General features: G+C 45.3%; 1 protein-coding gene across 4 annotated transcripts in view; it reads right to left on the reverse strand.

Moving 5' to 3' along the window:
• MRPL55 (mitochondrial ribosomal protein L55) overlaps positions 1–25,674 on the reverse strand; it is a 166,170-nt gene that overhangs the window by 10,287 nt on the left and 130,209 nt on the right. For all 4 annotated transcript variants that reach the window (XM_085630197.1, XM_085630196.1, XM_085630198.1 and 1 more), the window contains exon 3: positions 15,989–16,190. In XM_085630197.1, coding sequence (XP_085486323.1) covers positions 15,989–16,190 — 202 coding nt within the window. The remainder of the gene's footprint in view (positions 1–15,988; positions 16,191–25,674) is intronic.

A 25,674-nucleotide genomic window follows, 5' to 3' on the forward strand; every position in this document is an offset into this window, starting at 1 on the left:
TCCCACCCCTCGAAAACCCCCACCTCCCCCACATGAGGCTTGCAGACTCAGTCATGAGTCTGATCGCAATGGAAGTGCACCTCATGACGAGGCTGAGAGCTACTATATACCAAGCCCTGTTACATCCTAGAGCCGTACTCCCTACTCTTATTACAATTAGCTCAGTTAAGGGATAGACCCAAACTAGATACCGCTAATGAATCGGGCACACTCCTAATGGGGTAGCCCTTCTAAGTTTCTTTGGCTTTTATTTCTGCTGTAAAAAACTTTGTTTGCCCCTCAAAAATCACTTTTAATGTCGCAGGATTGTTAAGAAAGGCTTGCGCCTTTTTATCCTGAAATGCTTTAATGAGTTGCCGCAGCCGCCACCGTCTTTCAACGGTGGAACGACAAAAGTCAGGGCGAACAAAATAGGATATCCCATTAATAGACCTCTTTGCGTCTGGCCTTGCCTTTTCAAAAACTGCCTGACGTAACAAAAAATTACCAAAATATACCAAAATAGCTCTAGGCAATGTCCCCACTTCCACTGGATGTTTTTGAACAAATGGGATCCGATGGGCCCGCTGAATCTCCAGTGACCAGTTCCAGCCAGTAATTTCAGGCAGTGATTCTTGCAAAAGTTCAACTACAAATGAACGTATATCGGGCCTTCTCGGCCCCCTCCGGGACCCCAAGAACCCGTAGGTTATTCCTCCGTTGGCGGTTCTCAAACTCCTCCAGCTTCCATCTTACATCTACCAGCTGTGCCTCGACCAATACTTGGTTTGTAGCAAGATCAGATTCTGTGGTGACTGTTCTGGACTCAAGTTCGGTTAGGCTCTCCCCAAATGAACCACATGTTTTAGTTAGCTTCCGCACTACCCCCTGCATCTTCCGCATGGCAAGCTGCGCCTTGCGGCTATCCTGTCGAGTTTCCTCTTGGTGCATTGAAATAGCTTGGAAGATAGCCCCCAGAGTTGGGGAAGATGAGGCAGCCGTATCGGGGAGGTCATTACCTGATTGAGGCAGGGGCAGGGAGTGGGTAAATTGATTTGTCGGGGTATAATCCCAAGCCAAGTCTTTTTCCCCCTGTTTTTTCTTTTCCTTTCTCTGCACCGTTTTGCTCTTAGCACCTCCTGTCTCCTCACAGCCATTATAGCTCAAATCAGTGCTATCAGTTGATGATCCCTCTGACCAGTCCCCGTCATCCCCGTCTGAAACTGAAAAAAAAAGTCACTGGGCTCCTTCTCCAACTCGGTTAGGCTGCTGGAGTGGTTACCTTGAAGGTGACTCGCATTTATTAGGTTAAGATCGCCCTTTAGTACTTGCGGAGCACCATTTAGCTGGTCACCGGCTTGAGTGTCAGCCCCCACTCTATCTTTTAGTGTTATTATTTTTTTTGAAATATTTTCCACAGACTGTGATGACACCTCGGCCACTGGCCCCTCCGGGGAAACAGCCGATGAGCCCTGAAGGCCCTCTGTCAAACCTTGAGGTAAAGGGGTCTTACCTCCGTTGTTGTGCCCAATCACTACCTCTGACCCCCCGATACAGTCCTGCAGTCCCAGCTCGATCGCAGCTGCAGCATTCTGTGAGGGGCACTCTCCATCCTGAAGAGTGTTATCCATGGCGCTTACCACAGGGTCTAGGCGGGGCTTGTTCTTACTCTTCCCCTCACAACCCGGAGCTAGTCCGGCTGCCGGGCCTCTCAACAGGTCTACAACTGTGGGGCCGGCCGGGCGCCCTCGTAGCACCGCTCCGCCTCTCCCCTTCTTTTCCGGTTCCGGGTCGACAATCCCACGACGGCCTCGGCGGGGAGTCTGAGCCGGGGTTTCCATTGCTATCGTCGAGGGCTCCACAACAATGCTTCCCGATGCCGCTGAAGCTCCTAGCATCCCGGTGGGCTTCACTTTAGCAGCGCCTGCTGCTGTCTTAGGACCCATCGCGGCAGCTTCAGCTTTCTCCCTCCTCTCAATGAATCCAGACTCACCCACGGGCTCCGACAGGTATGTGCTTTCTTTAATGCTGTGTATGGTAAGCTTTAGAAAGCGTCGAATAACGGAGAGTCCAATGATGGTTCCCAGAATCCGCAGGTACTCGTTGCCTGTTTTGAGGGAGCTATGTAGGTCGTGCCTGGCCAATGCAGCATTCATTTTTCCAGTCTAGCGGAGACCATGTCGTATAGTAGGTTTAGCTCTCAGCTCTCGGCAGTCAGTGTGCACCAACGGTCTCAGGCGACCGCCATCTTGCCTCATCTTCTGGACTTCAGTCCTGATACAGTCCCTGACATGGTCAGGTTGCCTTTAGATTTTACTCTTGACAGGCAGACTGTCTTCAGTGTCCACCTCATGGGTGCACCAGGAAGTCTGACTAGGGGTCAGGCTAAACATAAGTCTAAACTGTTACAGAACTTGTCTGCTTTCAGTTTGCTGATGATCAGTGAGGCTGCTTGCCAAAGCAACACCATCTACTGACCCATCATCAGGGTTCTGTGACAGCAGGTCAGGGAGAGGGTCACTCTCCTCCTCTTGTTCCTCATCAGTTGCCATGAGCAAGCCCATGTCAGCCCTGTCAACATATGGGTTCAATCTGTTGACATGGAGCACCCTAAGGGGGCTCCTGGGAGCTCCAAGATTCACCAAGTAGGTGACTTCTCCCTTTTTCTCAACAGTTGTATGGGGGCCACTCCACTTGTCTTGGAGAGCTGCTGGGGCCACAGGCTCCAACACCCACACTTTCTGTCCTGGCTGGTATACAGTCAGCACAGCCTTTTGGTCATGCCAAGTTTTTTGTAGTTCTTGGCTGGCCTCCAGGTTTTTAGTTGCCTTCTTCATGTATTCGGCCATCCTGGAGCGGAGACCAAGTACATAATCCATTTCATCCTGTTTGGGAGGTTTGAGAGGTAACTCCCAGCCCTCCTTCACCAAACATAATGGACCTCTTACAGGATGCCCAAACAGAAGTTCAAATGGGCTGTAGCCAACCCCCTTCTGTGGAACCTCTCTGTATGCAAACAGAAGGCAGTGAATTAAAAGGTCCCATTTTCGCCTAAGCTTTTCTGGGAGGCCTTTAATCATTCCATTTAGGGTTTTGTTGAACCTTTCAACTAACCCATTGCATTGTGGGTGATAGGGAGTAGTGAATTTATAGTTTACACCACACTCCTTCCACATTGCTTTTAGATACCCTGACATGAAGTTGGTACCTCTGTCAGATATAACCTCCTTTGGGAAACCCACTCTGGAGAGAACTCCAATGAGGGCTCTTGCCACCACAGGGGCTGTGGTGATCCTCAGGGGAATTGCTTCTGGGTACCTGGTGGCATGATCCACTACCACCAGGATAAACCTGTGCCCAGATGCTGTTGGAGAGTCAAGGGGACCAACAATATCAATCCCTACCCTTTCAAAGGGAACCCCCACCACAGGTAGAGGTATCAGGGGGGCTTTGTTGTGCCACCTGATTTGCCACTGGCTTGGCAAGTGACACAGGAGCGACAAAACTCCTTGGTGTCCTCTGACATGTGTGGCCAATGAAAATGTGGAACAAGCCTATCCCAGGTCTGGTTTTGGCCCAAGTGTCCTGCTAAAGGGATGTCATATGCTAGGGTCAAGAGGAACCCCCTAAACTTCTGAGGTATTACCAACCTCCTGGTGGCTCCAGGGGTAGGATCTCTAGCCTCAGAATATAGGAGCCTCTCATCCCAATAAACTTTATGGGACCCATTAGCACTTCCAGAAGCCTCAGCAGCAGCCTGCTGTCTGAGGGGTTCAAGAGAGGGGCAGCACTGCTGCTCTTTGCTCAGATCTTCCCTGGAAGGTCCCCCTGCCCCCAAGAACTCAACCTGATCAGGCTCAAGTCCCTCTGGGGCAGTTCCTTCTTCGGGATCTGCTTCTCCTCCCTCAGGAGGGGAATCTGTGATCTGAGAAAGAGGGGAAGGCACTGCCTTAACCCGACTGCTCCTCCTCTTGGGTAGCACCTGGTCCATACTTTCAGGATCCAGAGCTTGTTCAGGGTTATGCATTTTGGTCTGTGACCTGGTCACAGCAAATACCTCTGCAGGTATGCCCAACATCTCAGCATGAGTCCATAACTCTACTTCAGACCAGGCTGAAGTGTCTAGATCATTGCCCAATAGACATTCGACAGGGAGTTCTGCACTGACTACAAACTTCTTAAGGCCAGTTACCCCTCCCCAAGAGAAATTCACAACTGCCAGACTATGGTTGGTCCTGACATTGCTTGCATTGGTAACCTGGTACATTTCACCCAGAATGATCTGTCCAGGGTCCACAAGATCCTCTGCCACCACGGGGACACTAGCACCTGTGTCCCTAAATGCCAAAGCCTGTTTGCCATTTATTACAGGCTGCTGTTTGTATTTGCCCAGATTACTGGGGCTCACTAGGAAGGACATATCAATGTCCCCATCACAAATCAGCAATGCCTGAGTGGGTACTCTGACGAGGCCACAGTCCACTTCAGAACCCAGGGTCAACCCTACTACACCCTTATTCTGATTACCACCTCCACCAGTTGCTGAACTAGGGGGAACAGTTGCCTTTGAGGCAGGAGTGGTGGTGGTTTGGTCTTTGGACTTGTTACAGTCAGAAGTCCAGTGCCCTTTCTCTTTACAGAATTTGCACCAGGGCTTCTTTTGGCCTTTTCCTTTGTTGGACTGTGACTCCCCACCAGATGCAGATTTTTGGGGCTCTTGTGAAGACTTCTGGTCTTTTGACTTATCCCCACCTTTCTCTGAGCCTTTAGGATCTTGCTTCTTAGTGTCACCCCCTTGGTTCTGGGTTTTCTGCCTCACCCTGGTTCTGACCCATTTGTCTGCCTTCTTTCCCAATTCTTGGGGAGAGGTCAGATCAAAGTCTACCAAGTATTGATGCAACAACTGGTTTTGGCAATTATTAAGGATCTGTTCTCTCATCATAAGATTATACAATCCCTTAAAATCAGTAACTCTACTACCAACCAGCCAACCCTCCAGAGCCTTGGTTGCACAATCAACAAAGTCAGTCCAGTCCTGAGTCTGTGCTTTCTGGGTATTCCTGAACTTCAACCTGTACTATTCAGTGGTTAAGCCAAACCCATCTATTAAAGCACTCTTCAGGACTTCATAATCATCCTCTTCTCTAACAGTGAGGAGTTTGTCTCTACCTTCATCATAAATGGAGAGCCACAAGATTACTGCCCACTGTTTCTGGGGGACCTGTTGCACTCTACAGGCCCTCTCCATAGCAGTTATTAATTTGTGGATATCATTCCCACTCTGGTAGGGAGGAACAACCTTGGACAGGTTCCTATGGTCTGGAATGTAATCTCTGACTCTAGGGACACTGTTGCCGCCACCAGGGGTTTCTAAACCCTCTCTTCTAGAAGCTCTCTGGAGCTCAAAGGCTTCTTTGTCTAATGCCAACTGCTTGGCCTTAAGGGCAACTCTTGCTTCCTCATACTGTAGCAGTTTGTACATTCTTTCAGAGGAGGTCTCTCTTCTATTAAAGTATGAGTCCCTCTGCTGGACAGGTTCTCTGCCAGAGTGATATGAGTGGTCAGATTCCCTAGAAAGGGACCTAGGCCTCTCCTCCACTCTGTCAGTTCTCTTAGGGAGAACTCCTCTGTCCTTTTCAGACCCATGTGGGTCTGGCCCTTCAACCACAGAGTCCAGGTCATCTTGATTTTCATCTCCTTACCCAGACCCTATAGCTGACCCACCCCCTGATTCAGACCCCATAGCTCCTAGAGCTAATCTAAGGTCATCTGTGGCCAACAGATCTATCAGGTGTTTATATGTACCTTAAGTACCTTTAGTGGTTTTCAGTTAGTAATTCAAATAGAGATTTTCTGGTAAAACAATGGAAAGCTGTAATCCCACACGCTGCCCACCAATGTGAGAAGTTGGCCTGGCATATGCTGGTCACTAGTTAAAGTGTCCACCTTGCACCAGTCCAATCCGACTCTTATGGTAGACAGGTTTAAGACAACCTTTTATAGAAAGCTATCCTAGTGGTAGCTGTGGAAAGCAGCCTTCAAACTAAGACGCTGAGGAATGTAAAGCAGCTTGTTTTACCTTATAATCTCTTGAATTACCAAATGAAAGGACACCACACAGGTATTAATATAAAATATATATGTATTTATTACTAGACACACTCTACTAATCTCTTTATGAGATTAGAAGTCAGGAACATATGCACAAATCAATGTTTCACAACAAATTAAGCACTTATATGGCTGGGGCCCTACGGGCGTACCAGACCATATACTAAAAAAGAGGTATAAGAAGAACGACTTGAGAAGGGAGAAGGCCTAAGGTCTTCAGAAGCGCTGGGGCCTCACTAATCCACCCAAGGCAGGTAAGTAAAGGACCCACGAGAGACGCATGCAGTGTGTGAACACAGCCGCGGATCCCAATAGACTTCAATGGAGCAAGTGGCGGTTGGAATTTTAAAGTTCTAGGGTACTTCTAGAGAGTCTACAAGCAAGTCACTAACAGGGTAAGTAGTTCGAGGGCCAACACACACAGGAGCACCGGAGTGCACGAGTTACCTCACCCAGGGAAGCCGGGTGCATAGGTGTCTTTTGGTGTCGGGTCACGGCGTTATTTTCAACGGGAGCCAAAGAAGACTTGCTGCTTGCGAAGACGGATGAAGTGTCCGGTGGAATCCAAGGCTGGATTCAGAAGAAGGAAGACCTGAAAGCAGAAGGGACAGTGTTCACAGTCACTTGCCAGTGACCCGGGGCCAGGAAGATGGATGCCCACGGTAGTCGGGTGATTCACGGGTGTCTTGACTCTTCAGCCACGAGGTCCAGGAGGCATCGACGACGACCAGGAGCTGGATTCGGAGTGTCCCACGAAGTCTGCAGCTTACTGAGGTGTCGGCAACCGGATTGGAGCCAACAAGCCTTGGCAACAGCAAGTCTTGTGGAAAGTGAAGAAAGTCAGAGGTGCAGACCAGCAAGGTCTGAGGGACTCACCCAGCAAGGGTAAGTCAGGGCAGGCCTGGAACAACCAGGGGAGCCCTTTGGTTAAATAGAAGAGTCTTCAGAGGACCCACAAGCCAGCCGGCAAGGGATCACGAAGATGCCTCGTGAGGATTCACTTCACAGGAGCCCACGGTCACTCAGGACGAGGTAGGTCTCTGATCTTTGGTGGAAATCCTGCTGGAGGCTTGGACCACACGTGGTCCAATGCACAAGTTCGTAGAACGTCGTGAAGGGATTGCACTCGAAAATAGTGCACGGTACCCGGGTATTGCTGTTCCTCGTCACTCGTGGGGTCCACTCGCCTCAGCTCTGCTGGGGACTCACGATGGCCATCGAGAAGTCAGGAAATCCACTTCCGGGGCTGCAGGGACTTCGGACTCCGGCGAGAGTGGGAAAGTTTGCGACCGTTGATTAAAAGTTTTGGTGCCTGCCAAGCAGGGGAGTCACTTCTTGACTCCAAGGGAGATTCTTCAGTCTTCCAAAGGTAGTGTAACATCGAAGGTCCAGGATTCTTCTTGTAGAGCGTCGTCCAGGGATATCTAGTTTGCAATGGCAAGGGTTCCCTATCTTATACTAAAGGAAAGGGAGGGACTAGCTCTATGACCACTCCTCTGGGAGGGTCAGGGGAGTGGGTGGTCACACCCACTTCCCTTTGTCCAGTTTCGTGCCAGAGCAGGGGCAGGTAGCCCCTGAACCAGTTTGAGCTGGCATATGCACAGAGGAGCCTACTGCTCCCCAGTGCAGGACTGCAAAGCACTCTAGGAGTGCACCCACCCAGCCCCAATACTCTAAATCGTGTCTGGAAGGTGGTGACACCTCCCTGTGACAGGATGCCTATTGTTGGGCCTCCTCCACTGTGAGTTTCGGTCAGCAGCAGGAGGGCAGCCCAGTGTCTGTGCTGGTGGCATCCATTTTGTGATGCCAGGGCTCTTTCAGGATTCTACTGTGTTTCCACAGTAGGTACATGTCTACCCCTCTAGAAGGATGGGATCATACTCCCACACCAGTTACTGGTGTGGGGGTATGATTCCAAAGCGGTTGACACCAAATACGACATGTTTTGATGCAGTCATCCCAGAGTTAGCATTTACCGCGAGGTTATAATGCACTTAAGAGTATATGGTTTAACCGCATCCACAAACAGCCACAGAGAATAGACTCTGAGGGCTGCAGAGGGGCCCTGCTCAGGCAGAGGCACTCCCTCACATGTAAACCAAGCACCCTGCCCTCAGGATTGATAGGGCCTGCCTTAGGGGTGACTGATAGGCTTATATGTGTGTGTAAGGTGAGATATAGGGAACCTATATCTCAGTGAGGAGTGCTAACACTACCTCACCCATCCTGCAGTAGCAGGCCTGTGGTGTCAGATTTAGTCTGCTTCCCAGGGGTGGCATAATAGATGCTTCAGTCCCTGGGAGGCCTGTGAAGTACCTATGCCCTTGGTACCTAAGGTACCATATACTAGGGGCTCATAAGGTACCACAGTATCCAATCACTAGTGCATCTAATATGCACTCCAAGTTGTTTAGAGAGAACAGAGAGGCTGGGGCCCTGATTAGCAGGGTCCTAGCCAGACTATAGACAGAAACCAGTGTTAACATCAGAAAAAAGTGTAAGCAACATAAGTGCAGATCCTATTCTCCTACAGTGCGGAAAAAAAAGGTTTTTCCTCTCAAATTCTTTCTGAAAGCGGATGTCTATTTTAGTACAACAACCCTTTTGTTTACTCCATTTTTAGAGCGAATAACACATTTTGTACACACTTTATCCAATTTGTATTCACCTATATATCTTTTCGCTGTATTTTAGCAGTTTTCTCAGACTGCTGCAGATTAATTCACAAAATTACATCATTACATTCTCCGATATGTAAAAAAAAATTGTGTAGACTTAACCGTGACCTGTTCTATAGGTCAAAAAGTGTCTCAAGAGGTGAAAACCTCTAGCAGCCAAGTGGTTAAGTAAAAAAAATCCTTCTAATAGAAAAGACCATCAATCTGTGCTAGGATATTATGACTGATAATCAGGAATGCAGCCGTCATCTTCCCTGTCCCCCAGCAAAAACTGAATGACCTAAGTATCACACTTTTTTTTAACCCTTAAGTGTAAAAAGATCCACAGTGCATTTTCCGAAGGCAAGCAAACTTCCTTTGAAGCGGGCCAGTGATAAGTAACCTATTTACAAAAAGGCAGATTAGAGGCAGCAGGGTATGGAACAAAGGCCGTTAAGTTTTTTGAACTGTGACCCATAAAGACACAAATTCATTTTCAATGCTAGCACAAAATATTCAACTATCATGATTTATCTGTGCTTGTTATGTACGGTTATGTAGGATGCACTACATTCATAATTAGTGAAGATAGAAAAGAGCAGCAAGGGCAATGTCATCTGCTGATTTTCATGCATACGGGTAAATTCTTTGGCCTTACTTGATCTCCAGTTTATGTATATAGTGTAAATAAAGTTATACCTGTGATTTGGTCTAACTTTTACATCTCTTAATTTCGTTGAGTCCTTTCTTTGGTCTCGCCTAGACAGCGCTTGTGCGGTCTCTTCGAGACATCGCTGTATTCGGGTATGAACTTGCAGTTCTGCCTATTTTCTGCCCATCTTTTCAATTGGCTCCTTTTACTGTCCATTCTAAATAGTTACTTTTGATTCGTGAAAGGGCTTAGTAGTCCCTCCTTAGTACCGCCCTTTTACTTGTGTTGGTACTCACTAGGTTTCATTTATGGTCTGTGAGCACTATTTTCTTAAAATGAGTCCTGCCTCCAGGCGCCATGCTGTAGGTTTCAGCAGGGCGCCCGCTTTTATATTTTTGTATTAAGTAATGGCGGCCGTGTGTGATTACGGCTTGCCCAACATTCAAATTTGCGCAGGCAGCGTGCTGTGCTGGTTACTAAAATAGTATAATATTGAAAATATAGACTTTGGCGAGCCATGTGTTTGTTTTCTTCGGGCGGCTCCCAAAATCTTTTTTTTCAATATTATATGTTTTTAATAAGCAGCATGGCACAGGCGTTGTGCTACGCTGCATACCAAAAGCTTAAAATATTGAAAAACTAGACTTTGGCGAGCCCCGCCAAAGGAAACAAAGGCGCGGCGCCAAAGTCTTTTTTTCAATATTATATGCTTTTAATAAGCCGCGTGCACAGGCGGCGTGCTGCGCTGCTTACCAATAGCTTACAATATTGAAAAAATAGACTTAGGCGAGCTGCGCCTTTCTTTTCATCGACTCGCTTCGCCAAAGTCTATGCAATAGGTCTGCCATTTGTTTGAGTTGGAGTTATTGGCATCATAATTATTTTTTTTTTTTTACCTAACCATGTTGCTTTTGGCCACATATTGTACAGCACCCTGCAACATAGCTAGGTAAAAAAACATTGCCATTTATAAAGCTAATGAATCCAACAAATGCAACACATATTGAATTTGCAATGCTGGTTTATAGGTAGAGCCTTCAAAGCAGCACAAGCTGGCCGGTTGCTAAAGGCCTATTATCACCTTGTCAAGAACGTATAGTAGGCTTAAAGTACACTTATTACTTACCTTTGGTTGGCTTTATTGTCACTCCCATTTGCTGGTTTCTTTCTCAATGGGTTGCTTTATCCAATACCCCTCCCCGGAGCATGGCCCCTCTGCTTGTGTCCTTCTGCTGTTCACTTCCTGGGAATTATTTTTTGCTTGAAAACTTCAACAGGGTGTATGTGCTTCCCAGCTGTCTCATTTGGGTGCTTGCTCCCGCCGCTGTATGGATCACTCCTTCATCTTTGTGCTTCTCTTCACCATTCTCCCTATTGCTCTCACCTGTATGCTTCTCCCTAGTGATATTATCGTCCTCCTGTGGGTCACCCCCTGTCCTCCTTGTTGATCACTCTCTCATGTAAGTCCATTCCTCCCCCCACCCGCAAACCCAACCGTATCGTCTGTTGCCCCCAATCGGTGATCCTACTTAGTTTTTTTAGAGGGACAGGCAAGAAATTGCTGCCAGCACTTGCGCATTCTAATTTAAAAAAAGCGAATTCATGCTACTTTATTTTGATATATATTGTTTACTTAACGATCCAGCCCAGATTGTTAATTAAAAAAAAAAAAGGCACTTGCGTCATGTGCATACGTCATCACTCATGCGAGCACCTACAAAATGACGTTGTTGGACAAGTTACTTACCTTCGGTAAGGCCTTATCTGGTAGAGACATGATCAAGCCTCAGATTCCTTACCTTAGACCTTCCAGGCGTCAGGTGGATCCAGAAGAGTTTTGATAGCAATACCCCTGCGTGCCAATAGGTGGCGTGGGTCAGTCCGTGCGACTTCATAGGAGTCGGGTTAGTCGTTGTCCTGATGTCCCCATTGTCTATATAGGCGCCACCTTGGCGCGCTGACATCAGTACTTTTCATTACTTTCCACGCCAGAAGCATAGAGCCATGAAGTGACTGACCAGGAGTGTGTTACAAAACGACTAGGGCCCTGAAGGGGAACAGCCCTGATGCTTAAAACTGATATGCAGTACGGGGAGGATGGGTGAGTCAGTAAGCAATCTGCGGCTAGATCATGTCTCTACCAGAGAGGGCGTTTATGAAGGTAAGTAACTTTTCCATCTGATAGACACATTTAGCCACAGATTCCTTATCTTAGAACAGATACTCAAGCAATACTGTTTCCGGAGGAGGGATTGCGGAAAAGTGTTAGACCAGAAAGTGCTGTAGGACTGAACGGCCGCAGAGGCCTTCCCTACATACCTGATTATCCAGGCAGTAATGTTTGGCTAAAGTGTGCAGGGATGCCCACGTGGCCACCTGGCAGATGTCAAGGACTGGAACACCATGCCGAAGAGCTGCGGTGGCTGCCTTAGCTCTGGTTGAATGAGCTCTAAGGCCTTCAGGAGGCGGTTTCTTTGCCAAGGCATAACAGATTTTTATGCAGAGGATAACCAGCGAGAGATGGTTGGCTTCAACACAGCACAACCCTTCTTTGCTCAAATATACCCTACAAAGAGTTGTTCATCCACCTGGAACCCTTTAGTGCGATCAAGGTAGAGTGATAACACTCTTTCTGGATCCAGATGGTGGAGACGCTCTTCATTCTTAGAAGGATGCGGAGGAGCATAGAAGGTAGGCAAGGTGACAGATTGCCCTAGAGGGAAAGATGCCACCACATTGGGCAAAAAGAAGCCTTAGTGCAGATCACTACTTTGTCCAGAAAGACGATCAGGTAAGGAGGCTGAGAAGATAGAGCCGGCAATTTGTTCACCCTCCTGGCCGAAGTGATAGTCACTAAGAAGGCTGTTTTGATAATAAGCTGCCGGGGGTGGGGGAAATTGTGCAATGGCTCGAAAGGTGCATACATCAAATAGGTGAGAACAAATTTAAGGTCCCACTGGGACAGGATAAAGGGTGAGGGGGGGAACAAATGTGTAAGCCCCTTCAAGAATCTATGTACAATAGCAGATTTAAAAAGTGACGGCTGATCTGGCAACCACATTAAAGCACAAAGGGCTATAAGGTAACCCTTCAGAGTGACCAGGGCAGAGCCCTGCTGGGCCAAAGAAAGAAAGAAGAATATCAGAGAGGGAGGCAGACAGGAGGTCAACAGACCGTTCTGTACAATATTTACAGATTTTTGCCAACAGCAGGCATATACCAATTTGTTGGAAGGATGCCTGGCTGCCAGAATAACTTTACAGATTTGAGGAGGAAGGTCAAAAGCTGACAACAGTCGCTGCTCAATCTCGATGACAGGAGGCGGAGGGTAGACAGGTTTGAGTGTAGGACCCTCCCCTGCTGCAGCAACAGAAAATACTCCCAAAAGGGCAGCCTGGCCGGAGGATCGATGCTCTTCTGCAGAAGCTCGGGATACCAAACTCGCTGTGCCCAGTCCGGAGACACAAGGATGACTTGGGCCCGGTCATTCTTGATCTTCTCAAGCACTCTGGACAGGAGTGGTATGGGCGGAAAGGGGTACAGGAGGCTTGTGCTTCACTCGAGACGAAAAGCGTCACCGAGCGAGAGCCGCCATGGAAAATACAATGCGGAAAACTGCTGACATTGCGCATTCTCTTCGGAGGCGAACAGATCTAACTAAGATTCTCACCACTGCTGAAATAGAACTTGCGCCACCTCCGGATGGAGACGCCATTCGTGATCCGCTAGGCACCGACGGCTGAGTTTGTCCACCCTGGTGGTCACTGAACCTGCCAAGTGCTGAACCACCAAGGATATCCCCTGCTGTTCCAGCCAAATCTAGAGGCATAGAGCCTCCTGAAAAAGGGTCCACGACCCCACCACACCTTGTTTGTTGCAGTACCACATTGCTGTGGTGTTGTCTGTGAACACCTGAACTAGCCTTCCCTTGAAAGATGGTAAGAAGGTTTTCAGTGCCAAACGAATTGCTTGAGGCTCCAACAAGTTGATGTGGAGCTCGGCTTCCGCCGAAGACCAGAGTCCTCTGACCTGCACCTCTCCCAGGTGGTCGCCCCATCCCAGAAGTGACGTACCTGTCACCAATGTAGGATTTGGTAGGGGAAGGGAGATGAGTCTGCCTCTGACCCAATCTCGGTTTGTTAACCACCACCGCAGATCTTTCCTAGTAGTCCTTCGAGATCTGGACTAGATCGGTGAAATTCCCCCGATGCTGCACCCATTGGAACTTCAGGTCCCACTGCATCACCGAGTGCCTCGTACCAGTCCATTTCCTTGTTGGAAAGCAGGACTTCTAAGAGATCATACTGCCCCTCCCAATCCTCATCCAACCCTAGCCCTTTAGAATAAGGCACAGGAAACGGCATGGATCACAACGGCTCAGTCGGCTCTGTGTCGTCTGGCATAAGGATGTGGAAAGCGCCGCCCGTGGGCGACGTTAAGGGTCTAGGCATCGGACGCGGCGTCGTGGAAGGTTGATTCTAATGCTTTTATGGTGCTTCTTACCTAACCTCGACAACTTCAAGTGAGAGGAGGAAGACTTGGATCCCCCGTAGCGGTGCTCGGACCTTCCTCTAGACCGACACCAGGAACGAGATCTTTGGGGAGATCTCCGAGTCGCCTAATGCTGGTCCACAAGCAGCTTAAGGGACCGCTCCCTCAAAGCTTTCGGCACCATGGCCCAGCAGTCGGAGCACAACTCTGGGTCATGGCACCAAAGACTTACCAGATGGTAACCAACATGGCGCGGTGACAGACACCGCACGGTTTGAACCCAGAGGTCTTTTTACTGGACATTACCTACACACCAAAAACGTCTACAAAAAGTCAAAAGTCTGTCAAAAAGTGTCAGGGGTAGCTTTCTTCACCGGATCTGCGCTGGCTGGCGTGGAAAGAAAAGAACTGACATCAACGCGCTGCGGTGGCACCAATATAGACGACGCGGACGTCACAGCTACGATGAACCCAATGTCACGCAAGTCGACCAACACCACCTATTGGTGCGCAGGGGTACTGCTATCAAAAATCTCCAGATCCAGCCTGACGCATGGAAGTTCTAAGGTAAGGAATCTGCGGCTAGATGTCTCTATCCAATAATCTTTTTTTGTTCCTCTTTTCTTTATGTTGTACAGCATTTGTAATATGTTGTAAAGCTTCAATAAAGGCATTAGCAGAGCCAAATGGTCCCAAAGGGGAGACATATAGGCTTTGCTAATGCTTGTTTTTATTTTTGCATTACTTAGGACCCATTCAGCAACGACAGATCCACATTTCTAGTAAGCCTCAATGGAAGAGAATTTCGGAATTTACGTTTCCATTAATTTATTTCTTTCATCTAAAATCCCCTTACGTACAGTTGATAATAGGAAACCTATTTTGGTATTTTAGAATGCATGCATTTCAGTGTGTTTTCCAAGAAAAAACACCTAGGTGCTTTTCTGGGTTGATACAACTAAAATCACAAAAGCATTTTTAGAACATGTTTATATGCTTTATAAAATCGGGGTACAATATTTCTTTTGACATTAATCAGATGCCTTAACATATATATGACCCAAAATTCTAAAACCTTTCGAACGCCTGAGTCCAGTAAATATGATTGATAAACAAGTGAAACCCAAAAAGAAGATACGGTTTTTATGGTCTCTTGAGCTCCTGAGATAGTTTAACAAATTGCCAGCTAGTCAGGGAAAATACAGCAAAAGAAGGGAGTGCACAACAAACTAGATACTTGTGAACCACCTTTCTGTGTGTTGTGGCACCCTGGATACTATGCTACATCTGATTAAAAAGCAAAATGGACATACAGGAGAGCAAGAAGACAACCTTCACATCACATGAAGTTAGTCAATAAATGATAACATCACAAATCAATACCACAATCTATATCTCTTGCAATTCCGCACATACAATCAGTTTAGCTCCGAGAATGACACCAAGTTCCCAAATGTTTCATAGCATATGTGTAAAACGTAGATTGTGAATGGCAATTGTTTAAATGGGAAAAGCATCCATTTCCGGATAAGAGACCTATGTGTACACATCTGTATGTCAATATTGCTTTCTGTGTGTTTAAAAAAAAATCCTTTTGAATTTCCTTTAACATTAAACACGTGGTCTTTCGATGATTATCAGTGCCCGACCAGATACATTATCCAAATGCGTTAATCGACCACCTTAAATCTCACGTCATGAATATTGTCAGTTACCTTATCTGTGAAGACAGTAATCAATATTAAATAACATTAGGTGAATGACAAAGGGTTAGATTCTTAAAGCCTGACTTCGGTGAAACTCTGAAATTAAAACAATAAGATGCCTTTACTCACAGAAGACCGTCTTGTGAATTTGGGTCCTCAAGAGGTTAAAATTGCTTGGGACAACAGTTAAAACACTCAGTTTGACTAAGAGTACTTGTGTTCTGTTTTGACTAACCTAAATGACTCAACATAAGAAAGGAATATTTATGCGCATTAACGTCAGCTAGGTTAAGAGCTATCAGTAGTATGGATTCTTTGCACTAAGCGTGGGTTGGATAATCACAATGCTGCCACATAAAACCTGTAGATTGTACATTACATTTGTGCCTTACTTCGAGGATTCTCCTGGGCTCCTTATAGCGAATGGTAATGGTGGACCCATCCGGTCTGGCCAGTAAGACTGGATACGTTCTGCTGTATACCTGCCTTCCACAGCGCACTATGGAGGTCCTGTTGGAATTGTGAAGACAGCTGGAAATATGCAGACTGCAACTGGCAGGAAGGAAACTCCTCGCCACCTGCTGCTGCAATAACCTGGAATGACAAGAACAATAGAAGACATCAAATCAAGTGTTGCCTCTTTGTAAATTGATATGATTATCATATAGTAACCGTTATGCAGTTTACAAACCACTGCTTTCCCTTATGACCAAACTGATTAACGAGTCTGCAAAAGAACTATTGGTTACATTGGATCTTATTTTTCCTTCCTATAGCGGTGTGGGGGTATTGGTTCAATGAAAGCCTTTGGACATGTTGTTTTCTGTTATCAGGTACAGCTGGCATCTTAAGGGACACGTAGGAGAGGAATAGGCGAGAGAGGCATTTGCTGAACAGTTATGTAGGGTTGTTTGCAGGATTCCACTGAGAGTACATTGCGGCTGACTTGGCCTAGTCCAGGAATAGGCCACCTGCTGTGCATTAGGGGGAAGTGGTGTTTTGGGGAAAGAGTGCATGTTGGACTGAGGAATGGTTTTTGGATTGGACAGGAAATATTCTGTATGGTGTAATGCGAGAATAACTGGGGGCGAAAATGAGGAGCCACGAGGTAATACAAGCTTCTACATGGTGCTTTGGCATCAAGAAGCCTGTTGTCCAACATTACACTAAGGCCATAATATCTCTAAATTCTTGGGTCAAAACAGTTAGACCTTTAAGGAAAGGCTCCAGTGTAGTGCATTATAAAGATGGAATAGTACATCTTGCAACCGTCTGGGCTGGACCCAGGGCGGGTTCTAGGGCGGTGCTACCGGTGCCACCGCACCGGGTGCTGACTCTTCGAGGGGGCGCCTGTTTGGAAGTATTTTATGGTGTTAAAAGCACCAGCTGCTGCATTGCTGGCCTCCGCAATTTTCATGCAAAAATAAACGTGCCAAGATAACACTGAATAGTGTTCTTCCTGGAAAGAGAAGGAGTTTTATCTAGTGGAAGTTTTAACTCATTTTATGTTAGCACGTAGGGTTAAGAGGCCTGCTGCAAAGAACCATGCAAATCACAAAGTACATATATCAGAGAGATCCTTTTGTTATTACTAAAATCCTAACATGGAACAGTGAGCTAATAACTGTCATCAAAGAGCTGCATGCAAACTGCAAGGTATAGATTAGAGAATTATGATTTTTTCCTCGGTCCTTCAATATTATAATGTTTTAAAAAGGGTTCACTTTGGTTAAAAAAAACAAAAAACGTATTATTAAATGTAACCCCCAACCATGGGGTTATGTTTTAAATTCTGATTCTGTGCTTTTCCAGCCCAAGCACTCTTAAACTATACTGTCTACCAGTATGGATGACAGGTGACTCAATTTATAGTCTTCTGGCTTATGTAACATTTCCTATAACCTATTTCACACACATATGATTGATTGTCTGGTATAGGAAGCGCAGAGAGAGTGGTTATGGAGACTTGAGGGGGGACTGTTAAAGGGTGGTAGTGAGGGAGTCTACGGGGGGGGGCGCCAACAAACACTGTCGCACAGGGCGCCATCTCTGGCTGGACCCTTCCTTCAGCAATGCGCTTGGCGCTTGACCGGAGCACTCTTCCTCGACAATGCAGATAAGAAGTTGTACAATAAAAACCAGGAACCTTTCGTGACCTGAATCAACTAAACAGCCCCTTGACAATAAACTATGAAGACCTTTGGCAGTAGACCTGAAATGTACTACAGTGCTCATGCAAGTGTACTGTGGAGGAATCCTCTGCTCTTGCCCAGCAGTGCTCTTAAGCACACTCAAAGGTTCTTGTTTTTTTTTTAAGTCAAACCTATTAGAGAGCGCAGTGGTCTGGTTGCAAAGACCTACATGGGACAATCTGAAAGCTACCCTAGGAATGCATTTCATCCATTCCATTGCTTACCATTTACTTTGTGTTTTGTAACACATTTGCTTGCTTTCTATTTGCTGGCTTTATGTGTTTTAAGCTGTCCTGCATGTCTTAGTCTCTTCCTTGAAGCATGGCCTGTTTACCACCTCTCTGCCTGGCTCCTTGTATTCTTTTTTTTCTTTTTCGTGAGGCACTCCCCAAGAGTAGATATGTTTTCAGGTGTCTTCCTTGCATGCTAGTTCACAGAAGTAAACATGATGTTTCTCAGAAAAAAAATCCTGCCTCCTATTTTTCTGCTTGACGTATTACTTATCTCTGCTAATACCACTTCATTATTCTTGTATGCTTTTGAGGAACAATGTTCTGTCTACGAGCTTGTTTATTTTAGTCAGTACTCTTTACTAATAGCATAACTTAAACAACCCTCTTACTTAAATTCACGCACATGCTATGGGCGTTGGAAGTAGGCAAGTGGGAGGTGGGGTGCTAAAGCACTCACAAAATAACCATGCTGGAATTCAAAAAGTTAATTAACAATACCAGGACTTCAAATTTTGTTTTTATCTAGTCACATTTCCTGTGCATTCAAAGACAGAGGCCAAATTTCAGGCTCTGTCTTCTGAGGTACGTTGATGTTTATTTTTCTTTCTCGGACTGCAAAGTGAGAGGTTTAATGTGCAAAGTGAGAGGTTTAATGTGAAAATCTTGCTGGGTACTGGGGGTGTGAAAGGAAATGCTATAGGATGCTATTTTTTTCTAGCGCACAACAAAATTTAAATGCCAGTACATGAACTAAGCAAATATTTCTGAATATATCAGGAATATGAATGTACAAATGAAGCACATTTTTTGTAACTCTGAAGTGTAATGGAAACAGACATTTTAAAACGACCAAAACAAATCAATACTCTAGGTGATGCTGATTTTGACACATTGTTTGTGAACTGTATAGTTTTATCAGTAAAACTGTATGTCTGTGCAAATGTAATCATAATTTCAATTGAAAATGTTTGTAATGGCAATGTACTACCACACCATGCATACTCCACTCTACGCTACTCCACTCTATCCCACTCCACGACACTATACTCTACTCTGTCCCACTCCACAACACTCTACTCCACTCGATGCTATTCTACTCTATGACACTATACTCCATGCTAATCCACTCTATAACACACTACACAACTCTATAACACTCTACACCATGCCACAACAGTCTGCGTTACTCCATTCTATGCCCTTCCACAACACTCTATGCCAGTTTACTCTACCACACTCCACTCAACACTTTACTCCATTCTACGTTCATTCTAAGTAACTCTACTCTATTCCACAGCACTCTAGAGCACCCCATCCTACTCCACAACACTCTGCTCCATGCCCCTCCACTCTACACCCCTCCAAAACACTCCACTTTACCTCACTCTATACCACTCCAAGACACACCCTATGACACTCTACGTCACTCCACACCACCCTACTCTACTCCATTCCACTCTATAAAACACTACTTGACTATCACACTAAACGCCACTCCACGACACTCTACTCCACTTTACTCCTTTCAAACATTTACGATCCTTTCCACTTCAGAAAATTCTTTGTCAAAGTCAACAAGTCACTCCTCAACCAAGGTACATACACATATGCTCCTTCTAGCCCTTCCCTCATGGGAAACACGTTTTCAGCCATTACTTTGCATTCAGTATCACTCACGCAATCACCCTTTTCCAAGTTCTTCTTTGGTGATTTCTCAAACTTATGAGACCAGTCATCTTTATATGGTTTACATTTTCTTATTCTTTAATCACGTCACGTTTTTTTTTTATCACACTCTGTTAATTCTATTCAATATGGTTTACAAATTATTTTTTGTATAAATCCACATCAAATATTTGAGCCAATTCCTCCAGCTTTTGTATGTACAACAAGCACACTTCCCTACTTTAAGATTCAAAAATACCAATTCTTCCTTGTTAAATGTCAAAAGTTTATCCCCTGATTTTTTTAGTGTACAATTTGATCAAAATCCTCTGAATTTAAAATATTAATTTCTAAAGGCTTTGTCCTACTCTGGGACAACTGCCCAGCTTCAAAATAATCTGCTCCTGCTCTTGGCTCCCCTGCTCCTACTTACCTTCTTTGTGCATGATCCTCATTTATCAGGAGTGGCTGTGTCTTAATCAACAAATTATACATTAACTCATCTTGCTCCTTAGAATCACCCCATTCCCTTCCTTTACTCATCCTTTTTCTCATTTTTATTTTCCATGTTAAGCACTGTTTTTTCTACTCTGAGTCTGTTGCAATCACAGCAAACACCCCCGCAGTTTCATATATATTCTCACACCACTCCTTTTCCCGTAAATGCCATTTTGTATCCACCAATGTTTAACAACTTTTCCAATCTGACTCTTTAGCATTTTCTGATGCCTCCTTTCATGGACCACACGATCCCATTCATTCAATGCCTCAATCTGTGCAGGACTGTGTTGCAGTTTCATCACACGCATAGCATGTCTCAAATCCCTAAGTTTATTTACATCAAATGTACAAATCTCAGGAAATTCTAGCTTCGTGTTGTCTTTTGTAACATTTTGCCACTCTTTAAGCCAAAGCCATGAAAACCATAATTAAGCAGTATCTCATAGGTGGGTGTACCAATTGGATGTAGCAGGAATCTTTGACTTATCCAGGAGCGCACCCGTTGTAATTTTAACCAAACTTCACAATACAAGTAATAAAAACATAGCCTATCACTATACAACTTCAAAATACAATCCAAAATATATACTATCCATAGTAATAATAAACCAGAACACCTAAACTTTTATCTGCCTACAGGGATACAAGACAGAAAATCATACTCACCACAGAAAAAGAACAGTGCCTTCTGGCAATACCAATCATAACAAGCTAGGTTTTCAACCACCAGCAACCTACACTTATAATCAGTGTGTCTATCGTCACGCACAGAATAAACACCACTACTTAAGATGAGTTTGCATTCAGAACTAGTCTATTAAGGATCTTATAAAGTTCAACTTATAACTTGACATGGCGCCCTTATTCAGCGGACATTATTTTTAACTCTAGTTCTCATTTAAACTATAAATATAAAAACCATATACATAAACATTTACAAAAAAAATCTCATAAAATTCACATTCTCTTCATCAAAATGCAAACTTTGCAAAACGTCTGAAATTCGTGCAACATTACAATGCAATACAGTACAATACAACTTTGAATTTTCAAAGCAAGCGCAAGACAAAACATCACTCAAAAAAACATGCAGTGCAGCGTGCACAACAAATGATTTACCACCACATTACACATCGTAAGACAGCACGCTCATCATGCAAAGTCCTATTAATATTCACCTCCCGCCCAAAAACTTAAAGGCATTCTCTCAATATTCCAAATGATTCCAAGATTCTGTAATGAGGTTAATTAAATTTCATGAACTAGCATTCCCTGTCAAAATCTATTCTAATTCTGTTGATGCTCCAATTAAAGCATTAGCAGGTTGAAACACAGGATCGGGGTTCACTTAAGTATTCATAAGACCTAGTAAAGCTTAGTAAGACTAGTCTTAGTACAATTAATAACATTTTGACAAGACAAAAATTCAAAGGTTTATTCAAAATGTGGCTCACTACAGATTACAAAATGATGGTTAGCTAAATCATGAATAAGCTCAAATCAAAATAGTCAAAGTCATTATCTGCAAGCGGTTCAAAATGAGGTTTATAAAAAAGCAAGTAAATAGCCAGAATCAAATTACAGTTCAGCAAGAGACAGACAGTGTCAGACTCCAAAGAAAGAGCCAAAAAGAATGGCACATTTCCCAAAAACAAGGCATTTTATTGGGTTTCAGGCAGAATAGTCCCACACTTGACAGTGTGAAATGACTTAACAGGGCTGATTTAACAAAGCAACATGTAAAATCACCAATCACTATTTGCATATGTATGATATGGAAATAAGAAACATTTAGGAACACCTACTTTGCTTCATGTAATAAACAAAATATGAATAACAAATAAGAGATGACTGTGCATTTCATAACAAAAATACAATAAAAATGTTAAATAAACAAATGGCTCATTGCAATAACCTTGAGCAAAAGGCCTTGAAATTGTTACAGATGCAAGAACATCCCGGGCACAGCTCCCTCCAAGAAAGGCACATTAATACATTTATATTTTATCAGCAAACAAACACATGAATAGAGCTTTTTCGCTTATTTTTCTAAAATGGAAAAGCATACAAACATGGAGGTAGAAAAGCTTGCTCACTATAAAACAGAAGTTCACATTTGTTCAGAGATGTATGTCCATGGATGCTCACTGAGTCCTTGTCTTTGCCTGAGGCCTAGTTATACTAACTCAACACATCTGAATTAAGTATTAATTTATTATTATTATGAATACCACTTCTACAGGTTACTGTATTAACATTTGAAAGAGGTAGACAAAACACAAGGATGTTTTCATTGAATTCGACTCTTCATCCATCACTCAAACATCGTTCCACCTGAGACTTCCTAGACACCTAAGAGATGAACATTTCATACTAATTTCTCACTTCTGGATGTTCTTTTACATGAAGATAGATATGTCTGACTTTTTTCTCAATAAAATGAATGTTATAGAAAATATATAATCAAGTAGAGACACAATATATAATGCATTCTTATTCTCCACAAGATAATATTGGATGAGGGACAGACACATACTTACTTTTTTCATCCATAATAGAACTTGCTTCGGCTTCTAATCTCAAGCACCGAAACCTTTTTCCTATTCCTGATTGTGCCACATTTTGTGGTGCCTACTTTGATAATGAAGTATGATACATTCTGTACATAGCATTTCCTCAGAGAAGGACCAGGCTATAACAAGGCCTACTGCTGGGGCAGAAGGGTAATCAGCCTAACTGTGCACTCCTGCCCTGAGTAAACTCACATGTAGTTTTGGCTGGTATCCTGTTCTTTTTGTGCTCAGAACGCACAACAATTATACAAAAAATGGGGCGACCCTGTGTCCCTCAGAACCTGGGTATATCGTAGTATTCCAAAAGTGGTTCTGTCGGGTTTGAGATTAATTACAACTAGTGCATTAACATGTCACAAACGTATCTCCAGATGCCTAGATATGGATAATTAGTTTACAAACAATAAGGCACATGACTCAAATTTCTGTTTAGTGTGTAACTTTTATCTAAATGTAAGTCTTTACATTCTTTACACATATATTGATTAATAGCTGCCAATACAATCAAAATTACACATTGGGTGGAGGTGACATTAGTGCTCAGTGTTAGGTGATGTGCAATATATACAAGGTGGTGAAAAATATTATACAAGTGAAGGAGGAGGCCAGATGTTACAGGAAATACAATAGGCCTGCCAAACTACGATTCTTTCTTTGGGCAACGCCTTTGGATGATCTGGGCCTAGTATATTTGTCGACGTTTCGACCCAATGCAGCTCCCTTAGGTAGTCAGGGGTGGGTCTTCATCAGGACGGGACGGGCGGGGAGATTCGAGGGCAGCCCTGACGCACCAGAGTGAATCCTGGGACGAAACCTGGTGGCACGGTGAATGATGACCCAGGTAGAGGTGATCTTGTCAATCAGCTAAGAATACTTGAAGCGCTTGATCGGGGATTACAGGCATGAGTCCTGTAACGTGGCTGCAAAGACCCAGGATTCACTCTGGTGCGTCAGGGCTGCCCTCAAATCTCCCCGCCCGTCCCGTCCTGATGAAGACCCACCCCAGACTACCTAAGGGAACTGCACTGGGTCGAAACGTCGACAAATATACTAGGCCCAGATCACCCAAAGGCGTTGCCCAAAGAAAGAATCATAATTTGGCAGGCCTATTGTATTTCCTGTAACATCTGGCCTCCTCCTTCACTTGTATAATATTTTTCACCACCTTGTATATATTGCACATCACCTAACACTGAGCACTAATGTCACCTCCACCCAATGTGTAATTTTGATTGTATTGGCAGCCATTAATCAATATATGTGTAAAGAATGTAAAGACTTCCATTTAGATACAACTTACACACTAAACAGCAATTTGAGTCATGTGCCTTATTGTTTGTAAACTAATTATCCATATCTAGGCATCTGGAGATACATTTGTGACATGTTCATGCACTAGTTGTAATTAATCTCAAACCCGACAGAACCACTTTTGGAATACCAGAACGCACAACAGTCATGCATTTTCTGAGGCCTAGGTTATATGAAAGGTCTGAGACCTAGAGTATGCCCCTCTAGACCACCTCTGTAATATGAAGGCACACACCAAGCATGCCTTCTTAGGACAGGGGACTACGGTTCGTGCCCACTGACACAATCATGAAACAGTAGTGGTAGTACACAGTTTTTTAAAATCTACAATACATTTATCTCCTGTTCTCAAACAACGAAAGGACCTCCCACCTCACCTGGGTAAATTTCATCTACCCGCATGCTTAGATTGTGAGCTGACATCGAGTGGTGTGTGCATCGGGAGTATATATGGTATCTGAAAGAAACATGTTATTTATAGTCAGATTCTTTACCTTAGAATTGCCCCCAGGCGTCAGACTGGATCCAGAAAGTTTTTTCGTCAGCAGTACCCCTGCGCGACCGAAGGTGGCATCGGTCGGCTTCGGGTCCGTCATTGGCGTAGTGGTCGCCGGGATGACGTCGCGGGAGCTACTTAAACGCCGCTCCCGCGCGCGCTGACGTCAGTTCTTTCTTCTACCGCACCAGCCAGCGCAGATCCGGGAAGAGCGGTACCTCCAGTCTTTTTGACTTACATTTTTTTCTCGACTTTTGTCGACTTCTTTTTTGAGTCTTCGACTCCTGGTGCACGAGGGATGCCCGGTTTCAAGCCCTGCAGTTCCTGTCATCGGATGATGTTGGTGACAGATCCGCACCGTGTGTGTCTCTTTTGCCTGTTCCGACTGCGGGTCGATGGCGCCGAATGCTTTGCGGGAGCGGTTCCGAAAGCTGCTTGAGCACCAGCTGTCGGCTTCGCGCCGCTCGAGGACCCGGTCGCGAAGGGAGGTCGAGGGACCGGTCGAGGAGCCACCACCATTCATCTAAATCTTCGAAGTCTTCGCACTCGGGGTCGGGTAAGTTGAAGTATAAGAAGAAGTCGAAGAAGCCTTGTCACTCTCAGACTTCTCCTCGTCGGTCGGCCGACCCGACGAGGGACATGGTTGGTACCCCTCCCGCAACTCCGCATGCGGAGCCCGAAGATTCGACTCCGCGTTTCCCTCCCTTTCCGGGACCTGGAGCGACTCCCGCCCATCTACGTCCGTTCTACAAGGCGATGCATGCCATCTTTGGGAGGCCCGAACCTGCCGGCATGCCTTTGGGCCCCACGGACTTGGTTGGGGGGCCTACGCCTTCTCCGCCGGCGGCTCTGGCCTGACGCCACAGACCCCCTTAAATCCAGGCCTGGATCCGGATCGGCGTCGGTTGACCTGATCACGCCTCCACCGGCACCGCTTCCTCCGTCACCACTACCGCGTTCAATGCCGGTCGGCCCCCCGGCCTGCGTCGATCTTGGCCTCCATCCCAACGTGGACCCGGAGCCGGACGGGCATCCCCCGACGCCGGATGCGGCGCCGAGTGAGGTTTTTGTGCCCCTGTTCACTCCTGGCGTTCCTTTTTGACCAGA

This window comes from Triturus cristatus, chromosome 10 (assembly GCF_964204655.1).
Source record: "Triturus cristatus chromosome 10, aTriCri1.1, whole genome shotgun sequence".
Classification (NCBI taxonomy): Eukaryota; Metazoa; Chordata; class Amphibia; order Caudata; family Salamandridae; genus Triturus; species Triturus cristatus.